At 39.3% G+C, this 21,240-nt stretch overlaps 1 protein-coding gene across 3 annotated transcripts in view; it reads left to right on the forward strand.

Moving 5' to 3' along the window:
- Positions 1–21,240, forward strand: part of Khdrbs2 (KH RNA binding domain containing, signal transduction associated 2) — a 465,344-nt gene that overhangs the window by 268,258 nt on the left and 175,846 nt on the right. For all 3 annotated transcript variants that reach the window (XM_021163203.1, XM_029479380.1, XM_029479419.1), the window contains exon 6: positions 1,064–1,262. In XM_021163203.1, the coding sequence (XP_021018862.1) occupies positions 1,064–1,262 (199 nt within the window). The remainder of the gene's footprint in view (positions 1–1,063; positions 1,263–21,240) is intronic.

The following is a 21,240-nucleotide window of genomic DNA, read 5'->3' on the forward strand; positions in this document are numbered from 1 at the left end:
ACTCTTTCATATATTTAGCTCATATGAAATTATCTGCTCTTAGCTGGGTAAGCTAAGAATTTTAAAAAGCTCTGCCAGCACTCTTATTCTTCGTTCCTAAAGCTAATTTTCTCCCAGGAAGAAAGAGCCAGTTTGATGGCTATTCAAAGCCGAAAGTGTAACCTGTGCCTCCACGCAAAGGCACAGGCAAGCACTGTGATTGTCCGTACGCCAAAGATCATCATTTTCCTGAAAGCTTTAGTGGTCCTGCTGATAGCAGTGCTTTCAAGAGGCCAACTTTCATACATAATACACAGTGAAATAACCATGTATTTGCCCAAAGACTACAGATAAACATCCTTTCTAAAGGTTTTAGGATGTTATAAAAATGGCTGCATCCTTTGATCTCATGCTTTTGTTCAGATCGCTTTTGTGTTAAGGCTGTGGTACAGAACATTCAATCAGCCTTCTCATTGTTGAGCACTAATTCCACAACCCTTGAGTTATCATGTAAAATATGTCAGTGACTTCTCCAGCTCACACAGTGAAGGCATGCCGCATGCTGATAAATCAGGATTGGGAAGCTTTAGCTACTGCAACTATAGGATGCCATCATTCTGGTCAGAATAGCACATTTTACTAAGATGTGGGTTTTTTTAATAAGACCACACTAAAGATTACTGTCAATAAACCCAAGCATTGAAATATTGAAATAATCCTCCCCCCTCCCACTTTTTTCTCACAGTAGCCAGCATGGCACATCTCAGACATTATGCTGGTTTGTCTTCTAGCTTTAAAATACAAACAAGGTAGACTTTCGTTTTCTGTTTCCATATTTTTTGTCCTTTTCAAATTATATATTAAAAAATATCAAAACACATCGCATGAAACACATTGATTGCATGTTTTTCATTGCAACTAAGTCATAATATTTAAAGAAATATATTTTCATGTGACTCAAACCACTTTATGTATTATATAATATCTAGCAGAAGAGGAGACTGATTTGTGTGAAGGCAGTGAGCTGAGAAATTCATTACTTCTCTGCATGTCACCTCATCTGCATGTCACCTATTTCTTCTAGGGGCCGTGGTGGTGCTGTTCCACCACCACCACCACCTGGACGAGGTGTGCTTACCCCCCGGGGGACCACTGTGACCCGTGGAGCTCTTCCAGTGCCCCCAATAGCGAGAGGTGTCCCCACGCCTCGAGCCCGGGGGACAGCAGCAGTACCAGGATACAGAGCACCCCCACCTCCAGCTCATGATGCTTATGAAGACTATGTAAGTACCCCAAAGAAATTAGCAGCGAGCAAGGGCTAAATTTGCCAATTCAGGAGGTAAACTCGATTCTGTGATTTGCAGAACACTAAAGGCATTTACCTCAGAAGTTAGGCCGCTGATACACATGTAGACAGACGCTCCGAAAGAAGCTTTCATGGATCTCAGTGGCGTGCATGTGATAAGAGTATCTTGTGTGTGAGGAATGAAACTCTGCTGAAATGTACCTGTCCTTAAAAAGTTCCATCAGCTTCAAATTGGAAATAATTACAAATTATTATAAGCAAGATATGAGTTCTTATACGTTCAGAGAATTCACTTGAAACCTAGTAAACATGAGCGGGGAAAGCTGATAAACAAAGGTGAGAAACATGCAGCTAGTCTCCCATTGCCATGACTTCCTTTTTCATTCACCATTTGGAAGGTATGCAATTGGCATCCAGAACTGAAATGTATAGAGTAAACAGGAAATGTATTTTTAAGTACCCTCCTCCATCCCACTCTGTATCCAGTATTTTCTCCTGGGGACTGGGAGGAGGCAGAACTCAGCAGTGTCCACTCCACCAACTTAAAAAGTCCCGTGGCAACAAAAGCTCCATTGCACTAGAGTTCCTCCTGAGGCACACATTACTATTTTGGGTTCACTTATAGCTCCCATGATGAGGAGTTACTGTTAGGAGCATGGGTAACCCAAAAGCAGCCACACTGTGAAGTCTTCATCCAGCCTGGATCATGGTTTTCTTGTAGCTGCATAAGTAGAATCCCCTCCTCCAAGTCCTTCCCAGGCTGTGTAATCAAACCTGTCCTTCAAGGCCACAGGTAATTCTGGCAGAATTGCATATAATTGGCTTCCAGGGTTACTAGATATTCAGGTGAGCTTCGAAGGACTCTTGTTCCCCTTCCTTCTATAAGAGAATATCACCATTTAACAAGCCCAGCTGGGTTGTCATTTACAAACAGACACAACTGGTATCATGAATGTAGCAGTTATTCATTAGAATGAGGAGGGTGGGCAGGGCGGTGATCCAGGGTGGGAGGGGCAGAGAACCTGGGTGGGAATGGAGAGGCTCAGATCTCAGTTCAGTCTCAGATCCTGCTGACTGAAGGAGTTCAGCCCTCAGGAGTCATGGCCTTACTGCATAGATAGATGTCCACTCGGACAACACTTATAGGCATCTGTAAGTGTTGTAATGTATTGAATAATTATAGGACTGTAGGTTTTGAATAAAAGTGAACTGCCACATAAAATGACATTCTGTTTTTCTTAATACCTTTCAACTATGGACATATAGTTGGATCTATAGATGTTTATCTTTTTGTGAATTAACAAGGCATGATTGATTTCCAATAGCCAATAACCATTTGACCTTACGTTACTAAAATATAAATTTGGCATTGTGGGAATGTTCTGTGTGGAAGTTCACAAATCTAAATGACCACAGGACATTAGATCTTGGGAATACTTGTACCAAGGAGCTAGAAACTGGCAGGAATCTTTGCCCCAATTCAACCTTGGTTTTCTATGGAGAAACACTAGGTTTTAGAGGGGAAGCATCCCACGATTTCTACAATAGCACAACATGGATAACAGGAAAATCTAAGAGCATAGGCAGTTTTTTGGGGTTTTTTTTGGGGGGTGTTTGTTGTCGTTGTTGTTTGTTTTTATCTCTTAAATTATGTGAAAACGTATCACTGACCATATTTTAATTATTTGTTTTTAAAAGCTAATTGAGTGGGCTCATATAAGTTTCAAGTGAGTCTGCTAAGCCTCTAGTGGCAATCTGTGTAGTGCCAAACAGGATGGGATTATATGCAGGGATGCTGCTCTGGGCTGTACTTTAAAACTATTGATTCCTCCATAAGAGGTAAAAAAAATAAAAGTTTAAGTGTCTCAATAACAAAATAATAGCACCATGCTGAGTTGATGGTGAAACGCTCAAAGGCGTCCTGAACTCTCAGATAAAATTTCTCAGAAAAAAAGGTTCCCTTTATTATAAATCACAGTGTGAGCCAAGTCCCTCCTTACATACCTTCTCCTGCTGAGGCTCAGGATCAGGTTTCTAGCCACACAGAATGCAAGAAGGTAATCAAATCCACTGCAAGCAGCTTCCCTAACAAGAAAGCACTAACAGTAATTGACACTGCTGTTTCAGGAATATCATTAGTGATGGCTGAATCTAATATACGTGTATATATATATATATATATATATATATATATACACATATACACACACACACACACACACATATATATATATATATATATATATATATACACATATACACACACACACACACACACATATATATATATATATATATATATATATATATATATATATATTTGGGGTTTCTTACATATCTTGACTTTAAATATTTTTAAGCTTCTTTTTTGTTAAACTTCTCAGAGTGGAATACATCCAGGATTTACAGATCCATCATTCTAACTGAGATAAATTAGGAAAATTAAAAATTGTGTTTTAGCAAAAACTCATATAGAATAGAATAGTAATGTCATCTGATCTACCAGAGGCTAATTCATTGGAAGAAGTGAAATGAAACTTCTGAACATACAACTGGCTCCAATCACAGTATATTAAGTCACACAGGCTGATGCAGATACCACAAATGAGTTATTAATTTCACTATATTACGGGAGAAGGAAAGAGACGCTTAGAGTTGGTTATTTTCAGTCTCCAGAGGCTCTGCTATGATTGCAACACTCGTCTTTTTCTCAGTAAAGAGCACAACATAATCCTACCTAGTATAAGCTCAGAGAGAATATACACATACACAGACTGCCTGCACTTCATCTTCAGCCAGGCGTGACTGAATGTCCCAGTCAATATTTAGCACATCTTCCCTTTCCCTTCATGAATTCCTCCAACTCTAGAGAACTAGCTGGAAACTCCCAGAAAACAGGTGCTAAAAATATGCCACCCAGAGTGTTTGGAAAGACTGTCAGAAAATTGTAGCATTCTGGGAGAGACCATGTTGCTCCAATATCAGCCATCCTCTATGGGTTTGCTATGTAGGGTTCTCTTCTTACTCTCTTCTTACTCCCTCAATTATTAGAAGTTGTTATACCTTATTCTTACCCAGTTGCAAGACTTTCCAAAGGCAGAAAATATTTCTTAAATTTGTCTTTAATTAAAGGTAAACTGCTCAATAGCAACAATGGCATTAACCTATGTATTATATTTTTAGAAATATTATAAATATATATGTTTTAAAGCATATATGCAAACTTTGTTAATATTAAAGTAATAAGAATACAGAATAGCATGAAATGCCTGTTTAATTAACACTGCCCTTGTTCAAGTAAAAGGCATTGCCATTCATAGCTGAGTGTTTGACATTGTTTCTAAGGTGGGGATAGTGGGCAAACCTTTGAGAAGCAGAGGGAAGAGAATCACCATGAATAGGGAAGGTGAAGGAAGACCAGAAAAAAGATCTCCATGGCATCTGTCTCTACAAGACAAAGAGAATCCAAGAAAACAAGTTATTTAGACAGCCCATTAGACAATGCAGTGGAAATGGGACAGGAGAATGGAAACAGAGGCAGGTTTTGTAACTTCCTACCTGTGATAGAAAGAAAGAAAGAAAGAAAGAAAGAAAGAAAGAAAGAAAGAAAGAGAGAGAGAGAGAGAGAGAGAGAAGGAGGGAGGGAGGAAGGAAGGAAGGAAGGAAGGAAGGAAGGAAGGAAGGAAGGAAGGAAGGAAGGAAGGAAGGAAGACATTTTTAAAAAGAATGAGAGAGAGAGAGAGAGAGATCTACCTGCAGGTTTCAGAAAAGATGAACTAGTGTTTGTGAGGAGGTTATGATTTCTAAAAAAAGTTTTGGAAGAATAGAAAAGAGAACAAAGCCAACAAAAACTTAGAATTCACAAGTTGGAGCTAGAGTTTGCCACCATTGGATTCTCAGCTATGTGCATTGTACTGGTTAGTTTTGTGTCAACTTGACACAGCTGGAGTTATCACAGAAGAAGGAGCTTCAGTTTCTCAACAATGCCTCCATGAGACCCAACTGTAAGGCATTTTCTCAATTAGTGATCAAGGGGGAAAGGCCCCTTGTGTGTGGTGCCATCTCTGGGCTGGTAGACTTGGGTTCTATAAGAGAGCAGGCCTAGCAAGCCACGGGAGGCAAGCCAGTAAGGAACATCCCTCCATGGCCTCTGCATCAGCTTCCTGACCTGCTTGAGTTCCAGTCCTGACTTCCTTGGTGATGAACAGCAGTATGGAAGTTTAAGCCTAATAAACCCTTCCCTCCCCAACTTGCATCTTGGTCATGATATTTGTGCAGGAATAGAAACCCCGACTAAGACATGGATGATTTAAATAATAGGCATTAATATCCGAAAAGCATATTTCTCAAAGTTTCTAGTTACTTATTCACCAAACTCAATTTTGTCTGTACCCTTCTCAGATGAATATCTATACTTTTCATTATTTTGTGTCTTTGCATTTTGATTTAAATAGAATGAAAAATTCTAAATATAATAACTTTTATAAAAAATGAAAGAAAGTAAAGAGAAACAAGTGCAAAGATTTGGGAAGCCTTGCTGAGACATGACCTGGGCTGTGAGGTTAGGATGGGATATAGTTAACATATCAAAAGAAAGCTAAAGATGACAACCATGGTCAGGAAGACAGCAGAGGTGTGAGAGAAGTGGAGCAGCGAGGAAATGAAGCAGTTCTGACAAATCTTGTGCTTTGTGTGTGCAGAGAATCAGGGCGTGACTCTTGGGCTTCCTGAAATACTTCAATGGTGGGAGCTGAGTATCATTCCTGTTCTGATGTAGAAACCTGAGAAATGCTCTAGCACTACACCTGGTGACCTGACACCATATTCACGTGCAGAGATCTGTCTGCTCTTTGACTGAATGGCAATGCTGGCCCAGGAAGCAGATGTTTATAAAGGTTTGAAGTCGATTGGTCAGAAACTCTCCTCTGGAAACTCTTCATATGATTCATTACAGCTCTGAAAGAAGAGAGGTGCACGGAACCTGTCACTGAGCCAGCAAAACACCCACATAAAAAGATCAGTAATAAGATACCAATAATAGCAACTATTATTCAGACATCGTCCTGGATTTTCTCTCCTGTATAGATTTTTAATATATATATATAATAGCATTTATATTATAAACTGATCAGAGACTATGCTTTGAACAAAAGCAGAAGGGTGTAGGGTGATACTCAGTGGTCAAGCATTCACTGCTCAAGTGTGTGAGCCTGAGTGTGGATCTCCAGAGCCCACACAAAGTCATAAAGCTGAGCACAAAGTGCAAATATCTCCAATCCCAGTGCTTCATGGCAGAAAAGGAATCACACACCAGAGAATCCCTGGAAGACATGAGAGCAGCTAGCTGACAGCCTGTGCCTCAAACAAGGTATAAGACAAGGACTCATCTAGCTCTGCTCTCCTCTCTCTCTCTCTCTCTCTCTCTCTCTCTCTCTCTCTCTCTCTCTGTGTGTGTCAGACACACACCCACACACACATACACACATGCTCACATACATGAGTGGGAATGAAGAGAAAGATTTTAAGAGAGTGAACTAAGATATTGCTTTGTGGTTTTATAATGTTTCTCGATTATTTTATTAGATAATTTCTTTACTTACATTTCAAATGTTATCCCCTTTCCTAGATTCCCCCCCCAAAAAAAATCCCCTATCACCTACCCCCTCCCCCTGGTACCCAACCTACTCACTCCCTTTCCTGGCCCTGGCATTCCCCTCTACTGGGGCATAGAACCTTCACAGGACCAAGAGCCTCTGCTCCCATTGATGACAGACTAGGCCATCCTCTGCTACCAATGCAGCTAGAGACACCAGTGCCACCATGTGTTTTCTTTGATTGGTGGTTTAGTCCCAGGGAGCTCTGGGAGTACTAGTTAGCTCATGTTGTTGTTCCTCCTATGGGGCTGCAAACCCCTTCAGCTCCCTGGGTACTTTCTCTAGCTCCTTCAGTGAGGACCCTGTGCTCTGTCCAGTGGATGACTGTGAACAACCACTTCTGTATTTGCCACACACTGGCCGAGTTTCTCAAGAGACAGTATATCAGTCTCCTGACAGAAAGCTCTTTGTTGGCATCCCCAATAGTGTCTGGGTTTGGTGGTTGTATATGGGATGGATCTCCAGGTGGGGAAGTCTCTGGATGGTCATTCCTTCAGTCTCTGCTCTGAACTTTGTCTCTGTAACTCCTTCCTTGGATATTATGTTCCCCCTTCTAAGAAGGACCAAAGTATTCACACTTTGGTCTTCCTTCTTCTTGAGTTTCATATGTTTTGCAAATTATATCTTGGGTATTCTGAGCTTTGGGCTAATATTCACTTATCAGTGAGTGCATATCATGTGTGTTCTTTTGTGATTGGGTTACCTCAGGATGCTATCCTCCAGATCCATCCATTTGTCTAAGAATTTCATAAATTCATTGTTTTTAATAGCTGCAAAGTACTGCATTGTGTAAATGTACCACATTCCCTGTATCCATTCCTCTGTTGAGGGACACCTGGGTTCTTTCTAGTTTCTGGCTATTATAAATAAGGCTGCTATGAACATAGTGGAACATGTGTCCTTATTACAAGTTGGAGCAACTTCTCAGTATATGCCCAGGAGTAGTGCTGCTGGATCTTCTGGCAGACTATGTCTAATTTTTTGAGGAACCACCAAACTGATTTGCAGAGTGGTTGTACCAGCTTGCAATTCTACCAGCAATGGATGAGAGTTCCTCTTTCTCCACATCATCGATGTTTCTGGATCTTAATCTTAAAATGTTGCTGGTTGTGATTTTTCAAACAAAACACTCTCAGGTTGATTTTATATCTAGAACTCTAAGATTCTTTTCTTTTTTTGTATTTTTATTAGATATTTTCTTCATATTCAATTCAAATGCTATACTAAAAGTCCTCTATACTGTCCCCCTGCCCTACTCCCCTACCCACCCATTCCTGCTTCGTGGCCCTGGATTTCCCCTGTACTAGGGCATATAGTCTTCCTATACAAATGGCCTCTCATCCCATTGATAGCTGACTAGGCCATTCTCTGCTACATATGCAACTAAAGACACAATCTCTGGGGATGGGGATACTGGTTAGTTCATATTGTTGTTCCTCCTATAGGGTTGCAGACCCCTTTAGCTCCTGGGTACTTTCTCTAGCTCCTTAATTGGGAGCCCTGTGTTCCATCCAATAGATGACTATGAGCATCCACTTCTGTATTTGCCTGGCAATGACATAGCTTCAAAAGAGAGAGCTTCCTCTTTAATGACTTTTACCTATTTAGCAGTGTTCTTCTTTATTTCTTTAAGTGAGTTATTAATGCCCTTCTTAAAATCCTCTACCAGAATCATGACATATGATTTTAAATCTCAATCTTGCTTTTCGGGTGTGTTGGGGTATCCAGGACTTGCTGTGGTGGGAGTACTGGGTTCTGATGATGCCAAGTAATCTTGGTTTCTGTTAGTAAGATTCTTATGTTTGCCTTTTGCCTTCTGGTAATCTCTGGTGTTACATGTTCTAGCTGTCTCTGGCTGAAGCTTGTTCCTATTCTGATTCTGTTAGCCTCTGTCAGCACTCATGGGATTCAAACTGTCTCCTGAGTCCCAGTGGTCAGAGCACTGTCTGCAGGCAAGCTCTCCTCTGGCAGGGAAGGTGTGCAGAGGTCTGGAGCTCATCTCTGCCTCCTGTCTGAAGATGGAGGCCAGAAGGCACCCTGTCCAAGAAGCTCTGTTGCTTCTGTGGCCCACAAACCTCTCTCCTGCACGGACTGGTTTCTGAGAGCCCAGGGATACAAGATGGAGATCTTGTTTGAGTCCCAGAGTCAGAACCCTCCCTGCAGGCGAACTCTTCTCTAGAGGGGAAGCTGTCCAGTGGTCTGGGTCTCAGTTCTGTTTCCTGGCTGAAGATGAAGACATGAAGGCACCCTGTCCAAGAAGGTCTTTTGCTTCTGAGGCCCACATGCTCTTCTAAGCGGATTGGTCTCTGAGATACCCGGGATACAAGATCAATATATATTTTTTTCTTACAGAATGGAAACCTATGTCTTTTAAAGCCACACAAAGGCTGAATCTGTTCCTATAGTGATTAATCCATGCAACCTTTATAGAAAAACCTATGTGTAGACACAGGACAGGGACAGGTTGTTTAAAGAAAACACTGCTTGTACCTACCAGGTGCATCTGCGATTACTCAGAATGATGTCAGCACTGTTCAAAAGCCACTGCTTATGGAAAATAATCCTTTTCATGATAATTTTGAAACAATTAAACTGAAGATAAAGGATGTTGTGTTCTTTAAATGCCAGTAATAGCATAAAATTTTACAAAAGATAAATACTTGTCATCTATATGTGCTTATATGAATACTTGTAACACATATGCTGGGGAAGTTAAAACCAAACAAAACAAAACAAAAAAATAGTCTCCTTAGGTATGCACATCTCATGCTTTCCAAACACATATGGCAATTTTATTTTGAAACCACTTCGTATTTTCTCCAAAGGTTAATTGTGCAGACATCAAAGACACATACCGAAGCACAAAAGCCAGCAGGAAGAGGAGGTACCTAAGATTCAGGCCGATGCTCCAGGAGAAATTTTGGCTTAGGATAATCAATCATGTTAACCTAATTTACAACATGCATTCTGACAGATTTTGAGAGCTTCTCTTTTCATCTGTCTGTACTAAGCCTATCGGCATTCCGGCCCATCCTGTCATCCAATTCAGCCCCTGAGGTATCCTTCCAGTTGCTGTGAGAGAACTAGAGATTCCACTGATAAATCAATAGTCCTTAAAAGTTCCATAAATGAGCTCAAGTCGCCAACCTCCAGTCTCATGTGCACAGAGAACTTTTTGACAGGAGAGGGAAATCAGTATTAAATGATAATTGAAATCAATTCTTGTGCCATTTGTAGAAGGGAAGATTATGAGTCTGATCTATAATGCATTTTGAGGGCAGCCACGTATGATGGTTTCTGTGTTAATAGCCAAAAGCCTTCACCCAAAAAGAAGAGACTTTTATTAGAGCCTCTAGATTGGATATTTGTATTCCATTAGGCATTCTTGTTGGGGTTTCATGCTTTAGTCTCTTCTTATTAGAGACTAATTTACCAGAATGCATTGTGGGATTTTGTTTGTTGAAATGTAACTAATATTTAAACTAGCCAAGCCATGTAAGGTAAATGGAATGCGTCACAGAGCTATGGGCTGGGCAGCATATTGCTGTGGTTCTGAGTTCAGTGATTCTGAGTTCAGAGAAAGTTAGTGGTATTTAAGCCCAAATATATGAATTACTTTCACAGATAATAAAAAAATGCATTCTTTAAATGGAACTCTTACCCTGCACCTTGAAATCTGAATGAGCCATCTTACTAATGTGTTAGATTTCAAGTCAGTTTTTAATAAATGAGGATATTTCTATTGGCAACGACACTCAGGATTGCATCCAAACCTCTCCCTGAAAATTATGATGGCGATGAACATCTCTTATAACACAGTGAGAATAAAATGAGTTTTCTCTCTTTGTTCCTCTTTACAATGGCTTCTAGCTACTGCTACCTACTGGAAAATATTATGTCAAATGAATATAACATGAAAGTCTTTTCCAGGCCCTGTTATGATCATTTGAGGAATCTTCTGTGGACAAGGAGAGGAGGACAAGGATGAGAATATTGGGCTGTAGACTGGAGTTTAGGAACTTAATCATTAGTTTTGAAAATTAAATTCTCTATCTTATAGTACTACTATCAATATAATATTACATTAACAAAATTAGTGTATTTGAGACAGTATTACAAAATTAGTGTATTTGAGACAGCATTGTTTGTTCATACAGTGACCTCAGAATTAAAAATAAGTGAAGTTTTTTTTTGGTTTGAATTGCTTCCATAGATGTGCTCACAGGCTCTGCATGTCACAAATATGTTCATATTTTGGTCTTGTTCTTGGTAAGGTTAAAAACTGTATCCAGCTAGTGCTTAAACTTGAAATATTCACCCACAGGGTTATCTTGTTTTATGATGGACGCCAAACATGTGGCACTCTTTTGAAGGCTGTGGAGCCTTTAAATGGTTGGTAGCTTAAAGGAAATAGATCACTAGGGCAGGCCTTCAAAGACTGTACCTGCCTGGGCAGCCTGCTCTCAGCTCTCTGTCTAGGTCTCTGCCATGTGTGCAGCACTGAGGTCTGAGCTGCTCTACTCAACATGGTATCCCTCTCAAGATGATGGGCTGAAGACTAGATTATATTTACCCATACACATACTTCTCTCAAGTACTATGTCCAAATGTTGACAAAATACGTGTGTGTGTGTGTGTGTGTGTGTGTGTGTGTGTGTTATCATTCATACATACATACAGGGACTTCATACATACAGGGGCATACATTCATACGTCCAGGGACTCATGTTCTCTCCATCCATGCAAGAATGATGGCGGTATTGATCTTGTACAAGTCCTATTGGGTGATCAGTTACTGTGAGTGCAGTGGTTTAATCATGTCCTGAGGATACTATTTTGCAACAGTTCAAATACTTCTGCTAATAGAATGTTAGAGAAAGTTATCACAAGGATCTCCAAGTCATTATGTAACTCATATAACCATGCCCTTAAAAAGCTATATTCCAAGCTTGTCTAAAAATTAGAGCCTGTTCACTAGGAGCATAATACATGGAATTATTTGAGTCCTTCATGCAAAGACATATCAGAGAGGTAGGCCAAATGTCTCTGGTTTGCACATGTTCCCCCTTCAAGTTCTGATGGCTTTCTAGAAGGTACACATGTGGGCACATGCTTGCAGAAGCATGTAAACACACACACACACACACACACAAACACACACACACACACACACACACACACACACAGTCTCTGTTTCTTTCCAGATATTCATACCCTGAAAGGGACACTATTATTCCTTCTTTGAAGGAATTTTGAAATCATCTGACGATATCCTTTTCCAGACTGGACAGATTATGAGCTCACAATGTTTTTTCAGAGGAAAAGATTTTCAATTATCAGCACATACATTGGGCATCTCACAATCCTTTGTAGCTCTAGCTCTAGAGAATCTGATGACCTCCTCTGGCCTCTGTGAGACCTCAACATCAATGTACATAAGCATGAATAAGCATTACACATGTACACATAAACACTCACTTTTTCTAAGGCTGTACCCCTACAAAACAAGTTCTGTAGACCTGACCATAGTGCTGTGTAAAGAAGGAGGAAGGCAATAGAGAGAAAAACATATTTTGACCCAGCTTTTTGGGGACTTGTTTGATAGCAAAAACATGTAGTCATTTCTATTTTAAAAAGGAAAAGACACCGCATTTCATTTCTGCTATTTACTAAAGGAGTCTATTCTGTTTGCATTACAAATGGACATGGAAAACCTTTAAGCATACTATCTGCAGTAGACCAGAGTCACACATATAGCACTCCAAATACGATTACAAAATGTATTTTTCCTCACACCTAGATCTTTCTTATTGCATTCTTTTACATTAAAATACATTCTTCAGATGTAAATGGCAGCCTCTGTTAGTTTTCATAAACTATTATGCAGCAAGTATCACTCTAAAATAAATCACTATATTTTCCCTTTCTGAAATACTACCTCCATTGAAATTCATTTACAAAATAATACATGTCACTGAGCTGTATCCCTCTCGTTTGTTTTCAGTCCTAGGATTTCAACAGGCTGTCATAACATAATTTTATCTTTTATCTCCAAAACTTTAAAAAAATGTTTCTACTGACCTATGTTTGAAATACTGCAATTACTTGGGGTCCTTCTGTTTAAAAAGTCCCCCATCTCCTACAACCATGGATGTAAACAGTTCTCATCAAATATCTCCCAACTTAAAATTAATCCATTTTTTGCTTTCTTTTCTTTTCCTTTTTTTATCCAGTTCTTTTCTTTCCTCTGCATCTTTTCCCATCTGCTGCTAGAGGAAGCCTCTTTGGTGATAACTGGATAAGGTACCAATCTATGAGTATAGCAGAATATCATTAGGATTCATTTTATTGATTTTTTTTAGACCAGTAGCATCTAGTTTTATCCTGTCTCTGAGCTGTTTAGCCTCTGGTTCTTGGTTACTCAAGCAATGTCAGGTGTGGGTTCCTTCTCTTGAAGTGGAAATTTAGACACCGGTTGGTTATTCCCACAAGTTCTGTGCCAACATTGCCTTATTGTATGGTGTAGCAAAGAGAGATTATAATTCAAAAGGTGTATAGAAGTGTTGGCATCCACATTTCTCTTTTGGTAACCTGCATAATACCTTCTTACACCAAAGAGTTCATACACTCCATATTGGGCTCCATATTGGTAGCAGACTTGGGGGAATTGGTCCGCAGCAGCAGTGGAAGAGGTTTAGGTCTAACTTTAGCCTGCTTAATTCACTGCGAGTAAAGGCTCTTAGGTTAGCAGGGGGTGCCTGGGGGAGTTGGGTCTGAGACAAAGAAAGAAGTTGGGAAAGGGAGGTTAAGAGGAAAAGACTTGTGGGATTTCTGGGCAATGTGAACAGAAGTGAAGGAAGGATGCAGCTGGTTTTCCTTGCACCAAGAGATAAGATTGGGAGATTGGGTCTGGGGGAAGAGAGAAAGCAAACCCCAAGACTCTTCTGTAAGCCAAAATTTTATCATTCTTCATATATTTATAAACAGTTTATCATTTACTAAACACATATTTTATATAAGATGAATTTCAAAGGGGGAGTCGATGAGGAGTGAAAATCCACAGTCAGACGCATTACCTATTATACACCGAAAACTTATATACATCATCTCACAACCACAATAAAAGTAGGAAGCAGAACTCCTTTTCCACCATTAAGGAGTTTTAGGACTAAAGTTTATGACAAATATGAAGGTTGCATGTCTGGAAACAGGCAGATAGGTCTGTCTACGGTGCTAACATGTTATTCAAAGTATGAACATGCAACAGGCAAAAGCTAGGTCAGCTGATAAGACTCCTAAACTACAAGCAAATCTCATGGGTCTACTCAGCTGAGTAGAAGATGTGAGAGCGAAATTCCAACCTCTATGACAGTATCTGATATTTTTGGACATACCTTTTAGATTGTGGGAAATGTCATTAAGACACCAATTAGAAAGTATCTACCTAAACATCTGCAGTGTTTTAGGATCGGCACTAACTAATGATTCAGTGAAATTTTAGGAAATTAGGAGGCAAAACAACTAAGGGGTAGATGTGGTTTCTAACGCTGAAATAACAAACAACATGAGACTCTTAATGTCATTTCTGTATTAAAGAAAACTAATCTAACTCCTTATTTACTGCAGCCTATGTCGTATACAAATTTTGCACCTTCAGCATTTAGTTTCATAACAACTTTGTTTTATTGGTGGTTTTACCATTCTAAAATGGAACAAATAGGAACATAAAGGATTTAACCTTATGGCAACAATGAAAGTATATATCATCTTTAAGCATCAGAGCCAGAATTTAGGTCAGAATTCAGGGGCAGAACTGATTGCTTCCAGGCTGTAACATGAAGGCACTAAATACAGAGCAGGTGCTTGTCTAGGTGCTGCTCATGTGAAGACTTAAGTTCTTCCTTTAAATCTTAAATATGGAAGCTTGTGTGCAGGGAGAGCCTGAGTAACCTGCAGCTTTGTCCAAGGAGCCAAAAGCAGAGCTGAGGTTTAAGCCAAGTAGCCAGTCATTAATCTCCATTAATTTCAGTGTATTTTCTAAGGCCAGTCATTTCCAATGCAAACTGTATGGAATTAAGAGAGATAGGACATCACTATTTTCAGACTCATCAATTTTCAGAGAGAAACATCTACACAGGCTTATTTTGTCTTACATGTGCCTACCCTTTCCCTAACATGTGCATGTGACATAGAGCACATGCTAAGTTGTCCACAGCAATAGCAGACTTACAGTAAAGGAAGGGAGGATGATCAAATTTCAGCAGAGCTTCCGAGGGTATTGCACAGGTGAGTGTCTTGTTAAATGATAAATGAACTGGGGTACTCATTTTTTTTTAACAGAAGGTAGGGACAGTAATGCCAACAGTCTAAGAAACCACCTCGTTCTGATGATAAATTTGCCCATGTCACATCACAGGACTGCTCTGCCCATGCCATCTGTAATAATCTAGTATTGCAAAGCACTGCCAGATTCACACAAGCATACTGCATGTTTTCTCCCAAAACAACCTGTTAGCAACCATCCTTTAGACAGACTCAAAATTTAATGCATACTTTAAAAAAATGTATCCTGCAGTAAAAACACTGTGGAAATTGATCTTGCCATAAAATCTAGCACCTTAAATTTGATATTAAGGCCACTTAGAGGCTTCTACCATCAGTAAGGCAGAGAAGCAACAAATGAATTTCCAGGGGATGTTTCTGGTACGGAGGCCCCACAGTGAGAAATGGGAGCTATTACAAAACCAGGTCTCACACATGAGCCATTAATTTGTCAACTGTCATTTGTTGACTGTCAGCAAACATTCACATCCCTGATGCATAATTGATGGCACCCTCTCGGGAATTTCTTTAAAATCAGAACCTGATTGTTCTGGCTCTATAGAAGACCAGCAGGGAGATATCAAAAATTTGTACCAAATATATTTTAAAATAATGCCATGATCTAATTACGCCGGGATCCAGCCTCAACAAGAGTCAGGGTTCCTCAAAGGATACCAGTTAGGCAAATAAGAAAACACAATTGAAATACAATGCTGACAGGCTGGTGTACTGGCATGTGAGCCCTTCAACTCAGGAGTCAGTGTGCTTACCTAGACTTGACTCAGCCTCAGTCTTTTATTGAAATCAGACAAGGATCTTGGGTTACAAAATTCATAAGGGGTGGGTAAATGCTTCTATATTTTCCTGTGCCAACATTTTCTTGTGACACCGAGTAGTACAGATTTAGAACAGAAAAAAGGAAACTATACAATCTCAGACATAAGAATTTTACAGCAAGTACAATTTTTTGTATCTCCCAACTACCAGTCTTCAGTGAGGTCGGGGGCTGCAGTATTGCTGTTTCAAAGTCAGTATGTGACTTTCAGACATACGTGAGACACGACAATTTCATAAAAGGGCAAACATGAGGTCATACTGCTGACCCTGCAGTCTTTATAATTTTTGGACCCCATCTGCATGTCTACAAAAATATTCTCACCTAACCGGTACAGAGAATTCTGAGGGGGCTGCCACCATCATCCCTAAACCCAAGTAACCCATTGCTGACTTTCTAAGAAATATCTATATATGATTCCATCTTTGATTATAGAACAAAAATATTCTATTTTTATTATATAGAATGGAGACTAAGATGGGGGAACAGCTGAAGAATTACTCATCTCTGCCTGTGGCTCTAGGTTACGTTCATTTCTACCTAGAGCGAGTGACCATAACATAAATTTCTCTTGAATTCATGAATGGCTTTCACTTTAATATTATTGACAACATTTAATTTCTGGATAACAAACAGGCTCCTACTAAATCTTGCCAGGTCACTAAATACTGGTTTAACCAAGGAAGAAGAAAGAAAAGAAATAGTAAATAGACAAAGAAAATAGTAAGTACTAAGAATAATTGCTGAAATGACATCACAAGTTCCTTGTGCCAAAGAAGCAGGCCTTGGGGCCTCTCAGTACTCATACTGGGGCCCAAAAGAGGCCATTGCCTCATGCTCTGAAACACGGTACCCCAGGCAGGTTTTTTTCCCTTGTCATCAGAGGTCCCAGGCATCTCATGCTTAATGTGGAGTGTCTCCAAAATAATTAATTAAAAATTAATACCTATCTTAATTAATATATCAACTCTTCCTTAGTAATAGTTAATTAATAATTAATAAGAAATTATTATTCTTAATGTTGGAGACTTAAATCTAAAATGATTGTGTATTTAAAAGTCCTATATTTTGTTCTCCCTTCTAAAAAGAATCAAAGTATCCACACTTTGATCTTCCTTCTTCTTGAGTTTCATGTGTTTTGTAAATTGTATCTTGGGTACTCTGAGCTTCTAGGCTAATATCTTCTTATCAGTGAGTGCATATCATGTGTGTTCTTTTGTGATTGGGTTACCTCACATAAGATTATATCCTCTAGATCCATCCATTTGTCTAAGAATTTTATAAATTCATTGTTTTTGATAGCTGAGTAGTACTCCATTGTGTAAATGTACCACATTTTCTGTATCCATTCCTCTGTTGAGGGACATCTGGGTTCTTTCCAGCTTCTGGCTATTATAAATAAGACTGCTATAAACATAGTGGAGCATGTGTCCTTATTACAAGTTGAAACATCTTCTGGGTATATGCCCAGGAGTGCTATTGCTAGATCTTCTGGTAGTACTGTGTCCAATTTTCTGAGGAACCTCCAAAATGATTTCCAGAGTGGTTTGTACCAGCTTGCGATCCCACCAGCAATAGAGGAGTGTTCCTCTTTCTCCACATCCTACACATCCTCCACATCCTGGAAGGAGTTACAGAGACAAAGTTCAGAGCAGAGACTGAAGGAACGACCATCCAGAGACTTCCTCCCCTGGGGAACCATCTCTTTAACAACCACCAAATCCAGATATTATTGTGAATGCCAACAAGAGCTTGCTGACAGAGCCTGATATAGCTGTCTCCTGAGAGGCTCTGCCAGTGCCTGACAAATACAGTAGTGGATGCTCAAAATCATCCACTGGATGGAGCAAGGGGTCCCCAATGAAGGAGCTAGAGAAAGTACTCGTAGAGCTGAAGGGGTTTGCAGCCCCATAACAGGAGCACCAATATGATTAACCAGTACCCCACACCCCCAGAAATCCCTGGCACTAAACCACCAAAGAAAACACATGGTAGCACTGGTAGCTCTAGCTGCATATGTAGCAGAGGATGGCCTAGCCGATCATCAATGGTAGGAAAGGCCCTTGCTGTGAAAGTTCTGTACCCCAGTATAGGGGAGAGCCAGGACCAGGAAGTGGGAGTGGGTTTGTTGGTGAGCAGGGATTGGGAGTAGGGGATTTTCAGAAGGATAACTAGGAAAGGGGATAACATTTGAAATGTAAATAAAGAAAATATGTAACAAAAAAGATTTTTAAAAAGTCATATAAGATCAACTCTTACAGAAATTGAAGATCAAACTAATTATCAAGTTATGAGGACAAGGTAAAAATTCTTGTTTGTGTTTGCTGACTTTCCCATGGCTGATTTTAATGACATGTTACAGGCATACTACACATTAGTGGAAGAATAAATTCAATACTTGGTAGGAAGATGAAGAACATCTTCAAGGATCCTCTCATCCAGGAAGGGCATACTTATGAATACTTAATTTTGACTGAAGTCTCAGAACAAAGACAGAACAGCTCCTGAAATCATGTACAATTTATGAGCAACAGCATGTTCAGGCAGACATACGTGGATTCAGGGTGAGTCAGACCAAAAGGCAGCACTTAGGTCCCCCCAGGCTGAGCCCTGTAATGTACTTGTAGCACAGGTTTATTCAGTTACTCTGATATTGGCCTTTCATGGATAACTCACTCCCGTCTCCACCTACCTGTCACCATAGCTTAACTCCAAAATGAAAAACCTACTTAATCAAAATCTGTTTACTGACCTATATTATTGGATTTTTCATGTCTCTCTGATTGTAGGTTTTAGGATTCACGCACACACTCAAACACACACACACACACATACACATTTACAAGTAGTGTGATCCACCCTTTTGACCTCACTTAAGAATTGTTATCTCTATTCCTTAGCTAACACCTTCCTGAGAGGGCCATGCTTAGGTCAAAAGGCATTTAATATAGTGAATTATATATACACGTTCCTGTGCATTCCACTAAAGTGTGACCTCTGTGGAACAATGTGTATGATTTTTTTTCTGATTTTGTATAGTTTTGAAGGCAAGTGATGAAGAAAAATTAATAAATCAATGACTTTTACCAATCTAATCAGACTACTGAAATAAAATATATCCCCTTCTTCCAATCAGAAGGACTTAAGAAATCCCAGGGACATTGAAATCATACCATCACTTCCTCCAAGACCACAGTATGGATGCAGAGGTGGATTTGAGATACTTTGAGGTGCACACCCAGGCCAGACCAACCCCTAGACATGTTCGAATGCCAGATCAGGAAGTCAAGACTTCTTTCAGTCCTATAACTAAGATCTCAGATATTGGGATGGAGTGCTAGCTTTCTCTCTCATGTAGAGCTCTGTAATCTTGTAGCACACAGATTTTTCTACCACACTCAATATATGTATAGAGACAAAGAGCAAAGACGCATAAAGAAAAACTTCACTAATGCCAATTGGTCAGGTTGCTATTTGAATAAAAAGTTTATCCATTTGCGAAAAATCTAAATAAAAATAATTAGATCCTGACCTACAATTAGATACTAAAATTGTATATTGTATGCAAGCTAATTTCTTTAATCAGTGTGAATTCTTATATAATTTACCTGGCAGAAGATGGTAAATATTAGATCCCTGTCAAAAACCTAACTCTCAATATTCATTGCCACAAGAGATATTTTGTAAGTATGTATACTGAATGCTACCTAATAGCTCTTTTGTGAAAAGAAAATTCATACTAATGAATCAACTGTTCAGGCATATTACATTATATAACCAAAGACAATTTTCCAAAAATTAAAAATGCAAAATCCCCATTTATACGATATTATTGTTGCCATTATTCTCCAGTACTGTGAAAAACTTGTAAACACAAAACAGTTGTTATCATTAAAATATAAATATTAAAGATTACAATGTTCATAAACTGAATACTTATAAACCCACATTAAGAACACACTGTAATCCCGGAAGCCTCACATGGCCTTTGCAAGCATGCCTCCTTAGCCTGGGTTGTAACCCAAGCACTGAATCCTCATAGCCTGCTTCTCACATTTAGCTTGACATTCACATATGTGTACCTACACTATTCTCCAGTGTGTGCCTTCTCAAATTCCATGAATGAGAACTCCATTTATTCATATCATTTGTTTTATTCTTTGCTTCTCCATTCTTGTATATAATAATGATTTTTAGTTCTTAAATATCCTGCTTTTCTCTTGACCCTGTTCCTTACCTGTTATGGTCTTTCTGCAGTAGGACATGGACTACTTTTCAGTGTAACATGTCCCTAACATTATCTGCCAGTCATCCCTCAGGGAGGGGTGGGGCCTCAGGAGCTCCTCATGATGCATAATGAAAAGTTGATAGGCCCCATGTCACGCAGATCTTGGACAGTGTGCTCCTGAGCGCAGAGCCCATGTCATGTTCAGATGTCTCGTACTGCATAGCTCCATCCACTGGTTCTGACCTGGTTTCAGCTCTTTTGCAGTTTTTTCTGAGCCTCAAAGGGAACAAAACATATTTATCATTTAAGGTTTAATCACATCAATGCATGTAGCACAGCTTGTTCATTTTCACTGTATGTAACAGGTTTTAAAAAATATATTTCCAAATACAAACATTCAAACAGCCTCTCATTCTTGATCTCTCTGCGTCTCTCTGCGTCTCTGTCTGTCTCTCTCTCTCTGACTTTCTCCCCACCTCTCATACAAATACCACACAGACACATACATACTTTTGTTAATAATAGTGCCATGGACACACTCTGTCATAAGAAATGAGTGTTCAGATTTCTTAATTTTTTAAGCTAGTATACTCTATTTCCAGGTATATTACTATATATAATCTTTGTCCACATTCTTATATCTGAGCAAATAAGATATCAGTTTTATTACAGTAATTATTTGAAATTTCTTATTAATAATATTTGTGATTTTTTTTTGTATTCATTGCCTGACTGTTAATAAATGCCTGCTTGATATTTGCTTGTTTGTCTTGGGGATTCCGCGCCTATTGTATTATGTATAAGATCCTCCTCCTCTATGAATTCCAGAGCTCTAGATACAAAATGTTTGTTTGTTTTTGTTGTTGTTGTTGTCAAATATTTTAACTGGCTTCTAAGTTTGTCTTTACACTCTCCT

The sequence above is a fragment of the Mus caroli genome, chromosome 1 (assembly GCF_900094665.2).
Source record: "Mus caroli chromosome 1, CAROLI_EIJ_v1.1, whole genome shotgun sequence".
Classification (NCBI taxonomy): Eukaryota; Metazoa; Chordata; class Mammalia; order Rodentia; family Muridae; genus Mus; species Mus caroli.